The 18966-nt window shown below is 42.4% G+C and overlaps 1 protein-coding gene across 1 annotated transcript in view; it reads right to left on the bottom strand.

Moving 5' to 3' along the window:
* Positions 1–18861, bottom strand: part of LOC144526765 (protein unc-13 homolog A-like) — a 36296-nt gene extending 17435 nt beyond the window's left edge. Inside the window, exons 1-16 of the mRNA XM_078264414.1 lie at positions 18101–18861; positions 13462–13491; positions 13138–13237; positions 11017–11134; positions 10732–10855; positions 10042–10112; positions 9811–9853; positions 8681–8710; positions 7095–7308; positions 3956–5053; positions 3753–3855; positions 1769–1812; positions 1097–1175; positions 574–588; positions 381–455; positions 54–273 (exon numbers count right to left, since the gene is read on the bottom strand). Coding sequence (XP_078120540.1) covers positions 54–273; positions 381–455; positions 574–588; positions 1097–1175; positions 1769–1812; positions 3753–3855; positions 3956–5053; positions 7095–7308; positions 8681–8710; positions 9811–9853; positions 10042–10112; positions 10732–10855; positions 11017–11134; positions 13138–13237; positions 13462–13491; positions 18101–18122 — 2386 coding nt within the window. The 5' untranslated portion in view covers positions 18123–18861. The remainder of the gene's footprint in view (positions 1–53; positions 274–380; positions 456–573; positions 589–1096; positions 1176–1768; positions 1813–3752; positions 3856–3955; positions 5054–7094; positions 7309–8680; positions 8711–9810; positions 9854–10041; positions 10113–10731; positions 10856–11016; positions 11135–13137; positions 13238–13461; positions 13492–18100) is intronic.
* Positions 18862–18966: the final 105 nt, after the last annotated feature.

The raw sequence follows: 18966 nt of genomic DNA, 5'->3' as shown, positions 1-18966 counted from the left end.
CATATGTTTAAAAGTGTTTTGTGTATGTGTGTGTGTGTGTGTGTGTTCCTTACTCTGCAGACAGTCAGCATTGAGCAGATCCTGGCACTTATCGTGGCATTTGACGCCACACTCAGAGCAGCGCATGCCTTGTCGGGCGATACCCCAAAGCAGCCCCTCACATTCGTAGCAGTAGGTGGGGGTGGTGGCTGTCCACACCTCAAAGTTATGTGGAGTAGTGGAGGAGATGGGGTAGATCAGAGCCTGCAGGGTCTTTTTATAAACGTGACTTTTCTGCAAATGGCATACAGGAGAGAAATGTGAGTTTGACACCAGCATTGATTAAAGGTTGGAACATCCTGAACAGAATTGTGAAGAAGACGTGGCATGAGGAAACCCACCAGCTCTTCATTGCCGAGAGTAGTGGAAGCCATAGCGGACGTGATTCCAGCCTTACGAGAGTTCTGCACAAGAGACTGGAAACAAGACAGCAAACAGAACAAGTGTTTGTTGAAATGTGAACAACACTGTGGACTTGAGATTTATATTTGATTTAGTGATAAACACATTTGTAGGGGATGAACAAGCACTCACCATGATGCCTGATGCCTGATGAGTCCAGGCAGTGATGACACAGAGGAGGAGAGGAGAGAGAGACAAAGTGTAAATCAAACAATATATTTTAGCAATTTCAAACAACGAGCTGTATAAGTATTTACGATGCATTGTGTGTGTATGTGTAAGCCACTATGCATCTGATAGTCTATGCTCTAACCTCTAGAAGAGAACAGTGTAACTGCATTGATGAATTACTGTTATTACATTAACAGCACAGATATGCAAGCCTTTAACTTATTTATCAACAAATCAAGCATATGACACAGCTGTGGAAGGGAAATCAACATAAGTATCAGTATATTCACTATGGATTATAGAAAAAGGGAATGCTGGGAAGTACAGAAAATGCAGGAAGAGAGATGAGTGTTTTAGAGTAAACTAAGATTCAGTGAAACCAATAATGTCTGCAACAGAAATGATTCCAGGGCACCCCCATATGGGCAGCCCACAATATTGGTGTACATTACTGCTTGTATGTGTGTCAATGTTTGTTTCTCACCAGATCTCTGACAAGAGGAATGGCTTTCCTCTTGCGAAGGTCCGGCATGCTGTCAATACTGTAGAGTGCACCGCCCATTCTGAATAAGAAAGGTATGAACCATTATACATTCATATAAATATGTTCATCAATATTTACAGTAGATAAAACAATTCTATCATCAAAATGTCTCACTACAAAATCATGTTTTTTATTACTGTGGGGCAGATGTAATTCCCGCTATCATTGCTTCTAATGCTACTCCAGTCAAGGACTTCACTAGAGAGTTTAATAATTACGCAGACTGCCTCATCTCACATACTAGGAACAACACTCCACACACCTGGGTATAATTGCTGTGTTTCTATTAGGCTAACTTAGCATTTCTTCTGTATGCAGCCTTAGTTCCATTCTGTGTGTCTGCCTCATCTACAAATGACATGCCAGCTAAGTCAGGGCAGCCCACTGCCGTTCAATACTTACTGGCCAAATGCCATGAGCTGAATGACCCTGTGGATCAGAATGAAATAGAACGGAGGACTTCCCCGGACTAAAGAAGGGCATTTTTCAATCTAAAGCGACGGTGGCAGGTTTCCACCATGATCACTTGCATTAGCTTGACTAATACATTGTGTGATGTATAATGTCTTCCATGTATGTCTATTACTTGAGGAACTGACAGCAGACACTTACCCTCCTTTACCAAACCACAGCGAGTTCGAGGTCTCTCCTCGAGCCTGAGAGAGACAAAGAAGGAATGTCAGGTGAAGAAACAAGCAACCTTAAGTTCATCCCTGCACCCTTTTCTAGCATTCATTTGCTTTATGAATGAGGCCACAGTTTAGTTATCTGATTGTGAAATTGCTTTATTGGGCTGTTAAAATCTCAATTAAAGTTATTGCATTAGTGGTCGAAAGTGGGCTGGGTCAGTAAAAACTCTTACATGAGCAATAAAGCTCAACAGTCCCACCCACAGCGGGTTCCGCAAGTAAAAATACAATACAATTTCTCCATTGACAAATTGGAGTATAAGCCATAAAATCGTAACCGTTGATGGTAGACTTAAAACCAGCATGCCGACATGACTCAGCGATTGTATATGCTCATATAGACACCACAAATCATGGGGCACTACCCTTGTTTTGAGATAAATGTCTTTTATTCACGATGTCTTGGATAAGTACTTCAATCCTGAACAATCCCACAATCCCACAGTGATGCCTCTGATTGGTGGAACTCATGCTGGTGGGGGGGGGGAGGGTGTCAGTACCCGATCTGTGCTGCTTGCACGATCTGTCACAAGGATTTACGACACTGCGCAAATCACGATCTGTTCCACGCTTCTGACGTTAGCCTCTGCCGGAAAGTGAACGTTAGTTTAGCTAACTGCTGATTCGTCTAATCACTAGCTGACAGCTTGATTCAGTCTAAAATAACGTTAACTCAAACTTAACACTGGGTAAAGCCGTCTACAGCTGACATAACAGCCGTTATATATATTAACGGTTATTTTCAGGTTTTATTTTGAGGGTCTTTTAAAGTTATTACATGCTGTCTCAGCTAGCGGTTAGCCGAATTAGCTGTTAGCTAAACTAACGTTAGTTTCCTTTGTTCAGTGGTGCACGGTGGTTTATGGGAGGAGTAGTTCCTTCGCTCTGAGATGACGATATGTAAACAGTCTTGTACCTTTGACTTTTTGGGGATTTTCTGTTCGTTTTTTTACTCGAAATGATACGTTGTATGCTTGGGAACCAAATTCTTTTTTAAATCAAATATGTCTTTGGAGAATCAGACGCAGTGTGGCTTTTAATCAGACTGGATGACATCTGTTGCAAGATCCAACAGAAAAGTTCAATCAATTTCATCAATCAATTGTTGAGAAGATGAGTTAGTGAAAATGCCTATTTACACACAGTGAGGAGTTCAACAAGACATCTGTCGCATTTCCTTCTTTCTCTCAGGCATCCAATCAGTTTGTACCTACCTGTCAGCATGCTCCAATGACGGCCGAGCAAAGTGCATGCGAGTGTCATTATGGCAATGACATGAAACTGAAAAGAAAACAAAGTGGGTTTCGGCACAAAAAAAAAAAGACAAACGAAGGGAAGCCAAATGTACAAAAACGCAACGTGACACACAGCAACATAAACATCGAAGCAAGTGATTAATTCTCTGCACAACTGAATTCAAAGGTAATGAAGACCAACATAAGATGTGAATAAAATATGCAAGTGAAAACTAACTGATCAAGCGAAACTTAATGTGTACAATTAAATCGAGCAGTTTGGAATTAGAGTGGTTTGTTGCTGCAGCCAAACAAAAAAAAGTTGGCTGACCTTCAAGCCATCAGTATTTTTATTTTAACAAAACCAAAAGTAGCAATCATAGAATATGAAACACGTTAAGTCTGCTTTCTGGTGTCTGGCAAAAAACACTATCAAAATAGAACTCAAGAACTTACTGTATGTACCCTGTCTTTGCACATAAATAATGCACTGCACATTCATATTTCAAAGACTTGGTAGACACTTTTAGAGTCTCTTGAATGCGGTATATGTCTTTTAGATTACAGGGTGGAGCTGAATCAGGCCTGCAGCTCTGGGATTTGTACTAGACTGTTGTGGAGCACTGGACTAGAATTTGGAGTGAGGGTCGGTGTTCAAACCAGTGATCTTACCTCCCGAAGCTGTTCTAAGACTTTATTGTAGAGCCTTAGCCAGTTCTCTTTGGCTCTGACTGCTGGATCCACTGGCTCTTTGGGCTCCTCTATGACTGGAGGACTAAAACAAAAAAACAGTGTCAGCAAAAATGTTGTTTCTCTTTTGGTCTATTTTTGTTGTGTAGTTCATTGATCTAAATCCTTCCAACCTTCTCTCCTACCTCTCAGGTGGCATCTCTTCTTCCTCTACTGGCGTCGCCGGCCTGCTCTCTTCAAAATGCTCCTCCGTCTCCTCCATGGGGAGTGTGTCCTCTGGCTGAGCAGGGGGCGTCCTGGCCTCCTTTTCCAACATCATTTCCTCCTCTAGCCATGGCTCTTCCTCCAGCTGGAGAGGCTGGTCCTCAGGGGCCGCTGACTGTGTGGTGGCAGGACCATTGAGATGGGATTGAGGCTGCCCAGAGGATGGGGTCGGTTGGGAGGAAGGGCCCATGGCAGTCGAGGGTGGCTGGGAGGCTGAGTTAGCCATGGTGGTGTGATGGGATGGAGGGACAACGCTGGCTACAGCAGACTGGTGTTGTTGAGATACAGATGAGGCTGGAGGGTGAGACTGGGCAGGCTGTGCGGTGGGAACAGAAGACAGGAAAGTAGATGCCAAGCCTGTGACTGCAGCTGTTAGAGGTTTGGCCATTGAGAAGAAGGAAGTGGCAGATGGGGCTGGCTGCGGCTGAGGCTGTGTTTGAGGCTGCTGTTTAAGTGGTTGGGCTGTTTGTTGACCAGAGGGGGGCTGTCCTGATGGGGCCATGCCAGGGGGATGAGACTGGTTGGATGTTTGGTTGGGGGGTTGAGTAGGGGGTTGCTGTTGGTGTAAGGACGGCTGTTTCTCCAGAGGAGGTCTGGAGCAGGGTACATCCAGAGTTGTGGGGGCTGTTGACGTTGGGGTGGGGGTAAATGGAGGCTCCAGGTCCTCACTGAGGGTCCCGTCCAAGTTGTACAAATCCTCATCATCATACATCATCTCCTCATCCTCATAGAGGCCCTCCTCTTCTCCCTCATACAGTCCTCCGTCATCCTCCTCATACAGAGCCGCCTCCTCTCCTCCATCTTTGCAGTAGCCGCCCTCATCACTGTACGCACCCTGGGTTTCATCAGGGTCCCAGTCTGGAGAGCCTTTACTGTAGCTAACCGAGGAGTGGCAGGAGTGGTAAGAGTCGTTCTCGTCGTAAGGATCCCTCTCTCCATACTCACCGCCATAGTCCTCCTCGCTCAGCTGACTGCTGCACCGACTCAGCTCTGCAGACGATGCATAGCTCCCAGAGGGACTAAAGAGAGGAGAAGAAAAAACAGAAACAGAGTTGAGACGCAAGAGCGCAACATGCCCAGGAGAGATGAATTAAATTACTTAAAAGGGATACAGTTTTATATTGAACATAGTTTTATTTCAGGTTATTATTGCATGTATACATGTACACATGTAAATTAAACGGTTTACCCTCCGTTTATGAACCGTAGTGTCAAGAAAATGCTTACAGAGCACTTTATTAGAGCACTCAATTGCCTGTAGACTTTGTACTCTATCGGACAGTCCCACTAAAAACCTTTTCGACATGTCTTGGGGTGGCCAGGAATAATGCTGATGGCTAATCGATGAAAGGCACTGGGGATACAACTGTTCCAGACAAGCAGTGAGAAATAGAGCAGAACAGAAAGGTGAAAGGCCTCCAGAAAGCTGACAAAAGAAAAAGAACAAGCATCCAGAAATGTAACAAACAGGGAAAAGGTATTTATACTTCTTGATGAATAGGGCTGTTTAAAACTAGAGGCACAGAGATAAAGTAGGATCAGTAAACTATGTAAAGTGTCTTTGAGTGTTCTAAAAAGCGCTATATAAATAAAATGCTAAATTATTATTTTCATAATGGGGGGGGGGTGAAGAAGGTTAGGGAGTGGTGAGCACAGAGACAAAACAAAAGAAGAGCGAGAAGGGAGGGAGTGAGTGTAGAGTGCTGAGAAAAAAAGAAATGAACAAGAATGGGCGGGGGTGTGGGGAGGTTGCCCTGTCCAATACACTCACACAAGCAGCTAATCTTATGTGCAGTATTGACCATTAGATGCCAGTTGAATAATTCATAAAGCAAGAGGTGGAGGGATGCATAGTTTAATTTCCAGTCTGTGAGAAATGTGTCAATTCAACCTGAGAAATGAAACAGTATTATAAACAACTCTGAAAGAGAAATAGCGTTTGGTCTGTATGGCCCAATGAAGGACTGGCACACGCACACCCGGCATGGCAGAATGACATTTACTGTGTTCATTCACTAATAGACATTTTGACATGTCAGTAGATAAAGTGCAGGTATAAATAATAAAATTAATTATGGCTGAATTCCATTTAGCTGCTTCAGTTTCAGTTTCCTGGTATTGTACGTGCCGGCTCACTCACTATCATGGCTTACTGGGACAAGTGAAGAGAACAAAGACATTGTTAATGTTATTAATAACTCCTGTATTTTTCCTACTGTGACAAGTCAAAATGTCTTCTTTGAAAAGGGCCTAGCACTAAACCAAACATCACCACTAACATTAACACAGTCAAGTCTTAACTTTACCTTTAACGTGAAACTAGCCATCATGACTATTACATTTAGTTTAAAAATTAGTTTCATTCATTGTTTAGTCAATCAACAGAAAATGAATCAATTATAATTTGGTACCATTTGGTACATTTTTTGTTTATGGTGTAATACAAGTGGACAACATGAAAACAAGCAAATCAAACTTATGACACCGCACAAAACCAGCAGAGGAACTAGACACAGACAACCCAGAACAAAAGCAAAACAGCAGCAACTATTACAACTACAACAACCAAAACGGCGTGTGTGTGTGTGTGTGTGTGTGTGTGTGTGTGTGTGTGTGTGTGTGTGTGTGCTCTTGGAGGGCCTCTCTGGCTGGACCCCAAGGACAAAGAGGCACCGGGGCAGATCAGGTCAGTACAGCTGGGTCAGTTTATGTTTGTTATGTTACATATATGCATATGGGTCTGAGGAGCAGCTTTTTGTTAGGAAATGAGGGTCAGATCAGGTCTTCGGACTGAAGCTGTCCCAAACCAGCCCAGTTTGCTGTGGTTTTCTGTTTTAAATCATTGTGAACTGAATGAGAGTTGGACTGTTGGTCGGCCAAAACAAGCAATTTGAAGACACCTTGTGCACTAAATTGTGATGCACATTTTTCACAAGTTCATAAACCAAACAATTTATCAATTTATCAGAAAAAAAAATCAGAAAATGAATTAATAACGAAGAGTAATCATTACTTCCATCATTACTTCCATGTCCTAATTACACTAAAGCAGGCACACACCTGACAGTCCTCTGATGTTGGTAGTCGAGGTCGTGGCTGTTGCCAGAGCACGGGTAGGAGAAGCTTCTGGAGCTGCGGTGTTGGTGGCTGATGGGATACTGGTGGACAGAGGCATTGGGCTGGGATGTGCTGTAGTAGGGAGGGGGTATGCTGTTACTGGTTTCACTGCGATAGTCGCTGTCCCTGTCGTCCACAGCGCTGTCTGGGTCTTCATCTGCACAGAGGCACATGCGCATGGCAAGAGAAAAATAATTCATCAGTCTTTTTGATGTTGTCCTCATAGAGTGCAGTAATAGGAGAAAGGAAAAACAAGAGAAAGAGAAAAGAACATCATCAAAGTGCTGCTCCCAATTGACAACTTGTCACGTGGCACAGAGACAAGAGGCTCTAATCAGCACTGAACCATTCTTTTAGTACCATGGTAATTACAGATAACATAGATGAGATGGCACCACTACTGAACTCTTATCAGACCCATATAGGTCACTGAGAGTGCATCCATACATGAAGCACATGATGAAAATCATCTGCGGCTTCCTTCTCATTCTCATCATCATAACTGAACATAAATCCAATCCTGCTCACTAAGGAGATGCTTTATTTTTCTGTGGTGTCCATAGATCAGATATAACATCCCGGAGGGAGGTAATGAGAGACTTTAACAGTGCTGAATCAGTCAAAAGTGAAACCAGCATCTATTAATCATTCATCATTATCCATCATCGCCTCTCGCACGCTGATGAAGGCGGGTGTGCACCGCTTACACCTCATCGTCATGTCTGGGCGTGTAAACACTAATTAAAGGCATCAAACTTTGTTTCTCACTTCAACCGTGTCCCCACATGTCTGTCTGTCTGTCTGTCTGTCTGTCTGTCTGTCTGTCTGTGTGTGTCTCTCTCTCTCTCTCTCTCTCTCTCTCTCTCTCTCTCTCTCTCTCTCTCTCTCTCACACACACTTCATCAGCTCACCATCTATCATTACCCCCTGCTCTTTCCTTTTTCCTCTGTGTGACCAGAGATGATATGAGTCTCTGCATTTGTGCGGGTGAGTCTGACAGACACTTATATAAGACCATCTGCTAATCACAGCAAGAGAGAAAGAGATAGACGGGGAGGGAGAGAGATAGAGACACACCATCTTTTTTTGCATATATGTAATGTATGCATATATCTATCTATGTACAACAGGTTTCTATGTGCAGAATGGATAGTGCAGTCCACATGTACTTGAACATTTGCATATTTTTCATTATTGTGGCTCTGCACTGCAGAACATTGGATTTTAAAATTAAACAATGACTGGTGTTAAAGGGTCGGTTCACCCAAATTACTTTGGCTAATCCACAGACCTCGCTGTTTTTCATCGGAACTACTTTCTACCAAAAACAATTAGTCCCTACACTGTTATTCTGTTTATCCAATATACTTGTAAACACCCTCAAATGGAAGATTAAAGTCAGCACTTTAACCTTAAACTGTTTCATTTCAAACCTTATGTGATGATTTACAGAACCAAATCAATTAAAAACATGTGATTCCCCAGGTACTTGGACTGCACTGTATGTACAGTATGTATTGCTTACTTACTTTGTTGGTCCCCCCATAGACTCCAGTTACCTGCAATGAACAGGAGAGTGTCAGTATTGATTACGAATTGCACTGATGTCCAAACATTAAAGTGCCCATATTATGAAAAAAACACTTTTTCTGGGATTTGTTCTTTTGTGTCTCTGGTGCTTCCACACACATACAAACTTTGAAAAAAATCCATCCATGCTGTTTTGAGTGAGATACGGTTTCTGAATGTGTCCTGCCTTCAGTCTCTGGGTGAGCTGTTCAAAATTGGCACGGCTTGTGACGTCACAAGCCAAAACGAGCTGGCTAACCACAACCATTAGCTCGTAGCGTTAGCGTCTAATACTAACGCTAGCATGCTACCTCATTCTCAATAGCAAAGCACTGCAACAACACACACAAGTTCACCATAATCTACAAAAGAACTACTTACATGTGCGCCCTCATTTAGAAGTCTCCCAGTTAATCCTGCCTTGTAACTGACCGAAGTTGGAGAAACAGCCTTTCTTTTACTGTCTATGGAGCTAGCTAGCTGACATGATCTACATCAGAGCACATGTGCGAGTGCAATCAAAGATAGTACAGAAGAAGAAGAAGAGGTCTCACTCTGTAGCTAAAACAGAGAATAGCTGAAAAAAGGATCTGTAGCAGTGAGAGAGAGCGGTGCAGTACAACAAAAATATGGTGTTTTTTGAAAATTAAACCACGTAAACCTATTCTGGTACAACCTTAAAACACAATTATGAACCTGAAAATGAGCATAATATGGGTGCTTTAACATGCATTCACACAATTAATGCTTAAAAGTTCCCAGATGGAGCAGGTAAATGGAAAGAGAGCACAGCGGGAGTGCTGAGGCTACCAGTCTTTCCACCTGCACCAGACAGCTGGCTCAGCAAGCTCAGCAGGCGGGGTCAATAGTGGAAACACAGCAGCATCCTGGAAGAGCTTGTCTCCAGACATCCGATACCGCTATTGATCCTTTACAGTGCAGCAATCTTTTCCCCTCTAACACACAACAACCCATGTGTGGTTACAAGCATAATGCACACGCTGAGCTTAAGCAATCTAATTACATCTCAACAGCTAAACATATAAATCTCTTGTTGACTAGTTTGTACCCACAGCGATTGGTTACTTACAGCACTGGGTTCCTGGTACACGTAGAGGACGTTCCTGCTCCTCCTGGTAAGAATAATAGAGTCAGACAAATTAAAAAACTGTATGACATTCTGAAAGTATTTTGCCTATAGACAGGAAGTGGAGAAAATGTAATGTTGGATTTCATCTTGTAATGTTATTCCCCCGATTAATCATGTTCCTTAAATGTAAGGATATACTGGGGTACTAAATCAAATGGGGTAACAGCTTACATCTTGGTCCCTCATGGCATTGAGCTGCTCCAGTTTTTTAGCCCAGTATCGTGCCTCATCCTCAGGGATATCTAAAAAAAAAACAAGACAAACTCAGGTCGCAAAAAAACCCTAATGGAGTTTTACCCACGTAAGCTGTTAAAATAGTTTTGCCTAAAAACTGTTTTGTTCTTTGTTACAAACTCCACCCAAATGATGACAAATTAATCTAAAACAACACATTTGCTAATATTATTTGACCCAGATACTTTGGCCTGCTAAGAACACAGTGACATTGAAAATTGGCCTTTTCATTTACAGCCTTAAAGCCAAACCTCTATAAATAGGTCAGGTCCACAAACTGAGGAGTCAGGTGTACAATATCGACCAGAGGAAAAGGAAACAGTAAGAAAATGACACCTAATCAATGTTAAGAGGAACACAGCTTGATCACTGAGAAGAAAAGGACACAAACCCTCTGCCCGACACACATACACACAGACAGCCTTGAATACATCTATTCTAATTAATAAATCAGGGATTATTGGTGGTCATATATCAATCACTGTTTGCTGTGAAAATATACAGACAGACATCATTTAAGTCATCTTTTCCTTCCCTCATGGGCTGATGATTTCCTATACTTTCATATTCTCATTTTCTCCCACCTATTGACAGTTTCTCACTTGGATGTGAATATTGATTTCTCACCGAGAGGCAGTTCAAAGCGTGTGTCGAGCAGCACCAGGTGGAGAGTGGGCTCTTTGGTGCCACAGATCTCATTATCAGTCATGATGACCTGAGAGTCAAGTGTGAGCCATTGCCCCGGACCTTCCTGCGTATAGGAAAACATTTTGCAGCTGAGGCACAAACAACATGCCGTACACATAAATGAGCATGATGAAAACATGTCCAACCAGCAACTGAGTGAGTCCCTTGAGTACAGAGTGTTCAACTACAGCATTTCTTATGTGGTGCTGGTGGTTGGTAGCAAACCTCATTTGACTGTCGGATGCCCTGGAGGGGAATCCACACAGTGCCGACCATGGTGTCCCAGATTAACCCTTTGTTCCACACCTCTACTGTCAGACCCAGGTCCAAGCGGTTTATTTCACTGGATAGGAAGAGAAAGATAAACAGGAAATTTCAAGATAAAACGTATTAAAACACATTTAAAGACAACTGTGGAAAGTAACTAAGTACATTTACTCAACTACTACACTTAAGTGCATTTTTAGGGTACTTGTACTTTACTTGCCTATCTCTATTTTATGCTACTTACTAATTCTACTCCACTAAATTTCAGAAGGAAATATTGCACTTTTCATTTTACAACATTTATTTGACAGCTGCATATCATTAACCAATACGGTGCATTGAAAGATTAAACCAGTGGTTCTTCAAGGTAAATTATCCATTATTTCACAAAACAGCAAAGTTTAGAGAAAAGTCCAAAAACTGTAAGCATTTTTGTTTATTTCTTTCAGTTTTTTTCTGCTGTTGTTTTTTTTCCCCCTCAGATTTATCTTGTGACCCTTTGGACGAGGTATGGAACCACTGGACTAAACCACCAAACTGTATATAAAGTATTTAAAACTATCTCCACCTTGAATATACTAATAATACATTATTCACATGGGCAATTTTTCTGCATGTTGAGTACTTTTATTTTGATACTATTAATAATACTAGGAGTAGGAGTTCGAACCTATGGTTTGAACAAAGAACTTTGACTTGTAATGGAATATTTTTTACATTGTTGTATTGGTGCAGAATCTCAGTACTTCTTCCACCACTGTTTAAAGACAAATGCTAAACACACACACACACACACACACACACACACACACACACACACACACACACACACACACACACACACACACACACACACACACACACACACACACACACACACACACACACACACAGGCACTCATACACACAAAAGATGCACAGTAATTTCTTGTGGGCTTCATTGTGACAAATATAAGACCCATCTCTGTGGGAGCAAGCCTGAGATAATCTAACATAAAACATTTACAAGACTGCAGGAAGCAGGACAGATAGAAAGAAAGAAAGGAGAGAGAGAGAGAGAGAGAGAGAGAGAGAGAGAGAGAGAGAGAGAGAGAGAGAGGAGGATGAATAAAGAGAGAGAAGGAGAAGAGTGTGATGAAGGCAGTGGAGGAGGTGATTGTATTGCATGCCTGGAGGGAGAGAGTGGGAACTTTAATTAAGAAATAGGGGTACTGGATTTCCCATCTCAATGGTGACTCCTTTTAGGAAACGTGCCTGTTTGATACATGGCAGTGACTCACGGGGTACAGTCATTTAAAGGCAGTTTGAAGGAGGGGATGAGGCACTCTCTGCAGCCCAAATATTACATAACACAGCTTCACTGATGCAACCCCAGTACAATGCTCAACGCCTCCAAACATCATACAAATGCACAGGACTCCGCAGTCAGCCTGCCTGCCGCATCCCACATGCTAAACAATTCTCACTATTCATCGCCCATATGCTGCTACACTGTCAATACCACACTGGTATTCTCTCTGCATGCCAAATACTCTGTGTTGTATAATGTTTAATAATTGCAACGAGCTATCATTCCAATATTTATCGAAACACAAGCTCAAACAAACTCATTTAAAAGTGGAAAATGTTGCTAATGATTCCTGGAGAGCTATAGGAGGAGAGGGAAGAGGGTATATGGAGGGAAAAGTAGATGAAGAACAAGGAGCCGTGTTTAGAAGAAGTGACACAGGAGAGGAAGAGAGGCTGGGAGGGAGCCAAGGTTGAGAAAGAGGATGAGAGGGGCAGAAGTGTCGAGGGAGAGCAGATGAAAAAGAGGATGAGACGGTTGTTGGATGCCGAGGTGCGGATGCAGAGAGGAAGAGCTACGTGAAACAATTCAGGGATGAAGGGCACTTAGGATGGAGGAGTGAAAAAGAGGGGAGGGAGGTAGGTTGATAGAAAGTGACAGAGATTTAAAAAAACAAAACACAAAAGCACTCAAGCAGCTGAAGTGGAGAGTAGATGAGAGGATGAAACGAGAAAGCAGAGGAAAGAGCAAGGGAGAGGGAGAAACAGAAGGAGAAGTTTTGAGGGACTCACAACATGAAGTCTTGCTCCCAGCTGGGCAAGTTGCCCCTGACAGCAATGGTTGTGCTCTTCACATTTTGCACCTTTAGAGTCACATAAGTGTTGAACTTCTCTGTTAAGGAGAGAGGGATGAAGAAGGGATGCGTTACAACAAAACGCCTCTGCATTAGTAAATAATAAGGTAGGCCCTGTTATAGTCTACAAAGTAACTGACTTCCCATCCCTTCATTTCCATTAATGGCTGCAGCATGTAATCTGTTCTCAGTCTGCTTAAAGATGTATGTCACATAACAGCAAGTCTCTCCCTCTTTCTATTTCCAGGATCCCTGGTCTTACCTTGGGGTCCATCCAGCTTGGCTTTCTTCACTGTGGACACACAGAGAGGGACAAAGTCACACACAGGAACGCCATCTGCTTTCACTTCTGAACTGCATCCTCCTTTTTTTGACTTTTACACAGAGAACAGGAAACGATGCTTGTGATAAATTAAAACAACGTCTGTAAATTATACTACATTAAATGGAAATTACTGCAAGATTATTTTTTTGGGCATTTCAGGCCTTTAATTCTATAGGACAGCTTAGACATGAAAGGGGAAAGAGGGGGGGAATGACATGCAGCACAGGGCCGCAGGTCGGAGTCGAACCCGTGGCCGCTGCGTCGAGGAGTTTTAATACATTTAAGACATATTTGCCAATCACCACTAACTGGTAGTGGGTAAAGAGTGTTGACGCAGAAAACTGAAATTGCAGCTATGCAGATTTGGACTAAGTGCTCTGCCTCATTGCCATAAGGTGCAGACATGTTGGCATGGAGTGTGGTGGCAAAACATAGAAACACACAGCGCTGAAAAAAACATGGGCGGCTTTCCCGCTGTGCTTCACCAGTGTGGGATACAGAAACAGAAAGTACAGTATACCACCTACATGCAAATAAAAAGAACCATGTTGCATGGATTAATCAGATGGTCAAAATACGTATTTTTCCATTAATAACATGTTTTTAAATAGAAGAAATTCCAATTGTAATAGTAGTAAATGTGATGGGAAGCCATTTAATTTTTCAGACTTTTAAAATTAAACGACATTGATCAACATGAAAGGGCCCAATCATGCCTTAACTTTGGGAATTTGTGGGAAAATTCCCACCTTTATCAAACACAATGCGTCAGAGGATTTTTCAAAGTACAGTTAAAGCCCAGGCTTTCTCTCTGCAGCACCTTTTTACCAGCTTTGACGTAATGCTCTCCACCGCGCACACACATGCTCCAGATCCCCATGCCACACTGCAGGTGTGTACACATCATGCACACACAGGTTTGCATTAACAAAATTCAAATGAAGCTCAAGTAACCGAACCTGCACCTTTATTAATTCACGAATTATCTCACAATATTCTCCGCAGACCAGGCACACCAGATTCGGTCACCATAGTAACCAACGTTAAATTGCCCTGAGTCAGCAAGGCACGTTTCTATTCCTCACTACTTTTACTTTCATGACACACTCAAACTTAAGCTAAATCTGCAGCTGAAGTGCCATGCTGTTACGTCAGCAGGCACAGAAGCACACACACGCACTCAACTGCAGTGACTCACTCACATGCACCTGCAGCAATGAAAATATCTCCGCTTCCAATTTATACCTCACCAACCTTAATGTCTACTCAACATTTGCGACACCCGTAACCTACATGTAAACACATACGTCGGTGTGTCTGCATCTTAATTTAAGGTCAAGATTCTGCTCTGGCACTGGCTTGACATCCTTTTGGTGTCCAGTTCCGTTTTCAACACAGCTGTAGCTGAAAGCTCCCTGTCAATGTTAAAAGAAAATGACATAATTCAATACAATGAATAAATGAAGACAAGAAAGGAGCCAAACTATGTTTTCAGCAGTCCTTTACATTTTTTAGGCAGACCACATTAGAGCCTGCTTTGTGCTGTGTTTTAGTGTCAACACTAAAGCAGCCTTGGAAATATATCAGTAAGTGAAGATCAATATAAAAGGAATTGGATTTTCGACAGTGGAAGCTTTATAATACCACACAATCATAAATCTCTCTGACAGGATGAGTTACGATGAGAAATGTCCACAAGCCCCACAAACAATATATTGTCACAATTGCATGTATCTAAGCAGACAGGACAACCCCAACACACACATACAAATACTGTACATGCAAGTGCCTATAACTCATAAACAATAGGCCTGTGACAGGACGTAACATTGGATAAATCTACTGAAATGTAGGGAATGGGCAAGTGGCCTCAATTCAGAAAACGAGGTCAAAGCTATAACTATCAATCACCATCTGAAAATGTCTTAAAGGACATTACAAATCAACTTGTGCTTGGTTTTTTATTCTTTAATCAGAGGATGCACAGCACAATCTGTAAGGCCGAAAGTATGTTTTGCGTAACCGCATTTTTTTAAGCAAAGAATTCATTCAGGAAGTACCTCTGACACAGCAGACTCTGACTTATGGGAACTAAGCAGATTGCCAAGAAAACAGAGACCTGACAGGGAATCAAGCAAACCCTTTAACATGAACTGTCAGAGAATGTAAAGTAGGGAGTGGATGAGCTGACAAAATGAGGGCTGACATGATTCTAATGGACAGCGCCTTATTCTGAAGGATCATATATATACACACAGATCTGCAGTAGTCCCTGCAACTGCTGACAGAGACATTACGCTCCGAGATTTAGTGTCCAAATCAAGACAGGGAGAAAACTGGACTTAAAAAATATGTGGTATATCTGAAGGAAAAGATGCCAAGTTTTTCAGAGTTAATCTGTATCTGTGTCTGAATTCTGCTTTGTCGGCAGATGCTCCAAAGAAATGCTGCCTATTCAAGAGGCGCAAAGTACTGTGGAGGCCAGAAATAGCTCCAGTCAGGTGAGCATGAATGATGTAACAGGAACAGAAAGAGGGCTCGCTGCCAAGTCTCGTAGTCCACGACACTGACAGCTGCAGCCGGTGTTTATGAATGAATACCGCTCAGGGTCTTAATGACACCTGGGACTGACTCAGTGCAGGGACAGACAGTAGGTGGACCTGGCGGGACAGGATGAGGTGGGGTAGCATCCATAATGGGCCTGACATAAAAAGGTGACTTTGAAACCCCCCCTTAACTTTCATTTTGTCCCCACATAATTGCCATTTTTCCATCTATGACAAATGTCTTGAGCTTAAACATACCCCTACACACTTATACCTCACTGACCAGTGCTTGATCAGATTTGGAGCTTAAAGGATTAGTTGGTTAATTGATTAGTTGATCGACAGAAAAATAACCTGCAAATGTTTTGATAATCAATGTCATTTTTCAAGTAAAATGACAAATATTCTGTGGTTTCATCTACTCCAACGTGAGGCTTTTCTTTGTTTTATGTGTTCAAACACTAAATATTTTTTGGTTTTGGACTGTTGGTCTAACAAAACAAGCCATTTTAAGACATCACCTCAGGTTTTTGGCAATTATGATTGGAATTAGGGCTGCAACTAATAATTATTATTATCAATAATAATAATGCCAATTATTTTCTCTGTCATTGGGTCTAGAAAATGTCAGCAAATGGTTAAAAAACAATCACGATATCATAAAGACCAAGGTCATGTCTTCAAATGTCTTGTTTTGTCCAACCAACAGCCCAAAACCTAAAGATATTCAATTTACTGTCAGGCAAAGAAAGGCTAAGAAATTCTCAAAAAAAAAACAAAAAAAACGACAAGCCAATTCTTCCGGAAGCTGGAAGACAATAACTGGAATTTGTGATTAAATTATTACTTAAAAAACAAGTAACAAATGATCAATATAGTTGCAGATTTTAATTTTCTTTGGCTCACTTCACTATAATGAACCTATCGTTTCAGCTATTGTTGATGTTGTTTTACCATTTTCTGACATCTCATAGACCAACAAATAGGTCCAATCAATTGAGAATCATTGAGAAAGTAATCAATAATTAAAACATACTTTTATAGATTAAAATCAAGTCAAATGATGACAAATTGCCCAGCAAAAACCTTCCTAATTGTCATTCCTGCCTGTTCCAGATTTAGTTAACACAACACTCTCCTAATTTCGAGAAAGTTGTTTTTGCTATTTTGATTCAACCCCTGTGTGTCCAACAAAAGGACCACAAAATGCGTTTTAGAGGGGTCCCCTCTTTCTCAGCTTGGGCCTGATTACTGCGTCGTGGATGTGTGTGAAGCTGGAGGTGGTGTTACTTGATTATGAGCAATCACAGATGCTTATTCATCGCACTGAGAGGCAACAGTGTCAGCATCAGGAGCTTTCAGGGAGTCTGGTAAGAGGAGGTGACGCATCGCTTTAGGGAAAACGTCGAGAAGTGACGAGCATCTCCGGCCGACTAGTATTCCCTCACGACTACAGCGGAGCGGCAACGCGGCGGTGCGGCAACAGCAGCAGCGGCAGGGGCTTTTCCTCGTCCTCCTCCACCTCCTTTGACTGCCCACGCATGAATGAACAGAGCGAATGACACACACACGCCGCAACAGTACCCACCGGGAGAGGAAACAGCGGTTCTCCTCCTCCATGTAGACATTTATAGAAATTTGAAGAGCTTCTGGTACTATTAACAGTCACGAATGCCTGTAACAAATGTGTCTCTTTTCTTTGCTGTCAGAACTCATCCACACAAGGCATCTTTAGTTGAGTAATTTAAACAAACATGTCATTCTGCAACAGTGACGGTAAAAGTAGCCTATCCCAGTGGCATCCCCCACACTATAAACGTGCTGTGTTCCCGTTAACCATCTACCGTGTGATTTAATGACTGATCAGCACAAACCCTCCGGTGCTCCGGCTACACAGACTTTTCTACGGAGCTGACAGCCCGCAGGCTCTGTCAGACAACTGGTGCAGCTAAACCGCGAGCAAGTGATAGGCTACTTCAATAACATCAAACATAAAGGGTTTTCATTACCCTTTTAATTTCCTCTCTTACCTCCCACACATAGCAGGGACATCTCTGATAGCGGCGTGAGGGTCCCCGGCTGTCCTCTACTGAGTGCTCCGTGATTTGTTTGGTCAGTCCGTTTGTCTCTTGGTTACAAAAAAACTCAAACCGCCAAACTGCTACCCTAAATGGTAACGGGAAACAATTAGCATAATGTCAGAAAGCGCTTGTCTCTTTCTCAGCGGAGCTGTTGCTCTTTTGGCAGGACAAGACACACAGCACAGGAGTGAATTCCTCGCCCCCCTCTTCATTCCTCCTCTGCATTGCCTCAGCTCTCCTCCGCTGCTCCTCCTGCGCGCACAGCCATCTTGTTTCAGCAGCAGCACCCTCCGCGCGAGGACAGCTCCCCCGCGCCGCCCTGACGTCACGGTTGATGAGTAGCAGGCAGAGAGGGTGTCAGGCTCGCGGTGGGATGCACTCAGTGATGTCGGCGAGGAATTTCATTCATTGTTTTCAAAGTCACACACACACCAAGTTGTCTTTTTTCTAAAATAGGCTACCCACTAGTTTAACTGTATACATTTAAAATGTATTGTTTTGTTTATTTTATTGCACTTGCCAAGCCTGCTCTGGCAGGCTCTTCAATCAATTCATATTTTCATTTTAACATAGGCCTATTTGAAAGGAAGACATAATAATAGCCAGGGCTAAGGACAGGATTTACATGTTTTATATGCTAATGGTCACGAGTCCCATTCCCCCATTTTTTCTAATTAGGCTACATTTTTATTTCCCATATGACGGCTTAAATCCTCTTTCAAAGCCTTGCTCTATACCGGGAATACAATTATAGTGGAGTGGTGAATCCTTTATATAAGCCTACTTCAGATTGAACTGAAGGTAATGAAATATAA

Source organism: Sander vitreus, chromosome 12, assembly GCF_031162955.1.
Source record: "Sander vitreus isolate 19-12246 chromosome 12, sanVit1, whole genome shotgun sequence".
NCBI lineage: Eukaryota > Metazoa > Chordata > Actinopteri > Perciformes > Percidae > Sander > Sander vitreus.
Note: the sequence above shows the minus strand (reverse complement) of the source record. Positions and strands in the feature narration are given on the sequence as shown.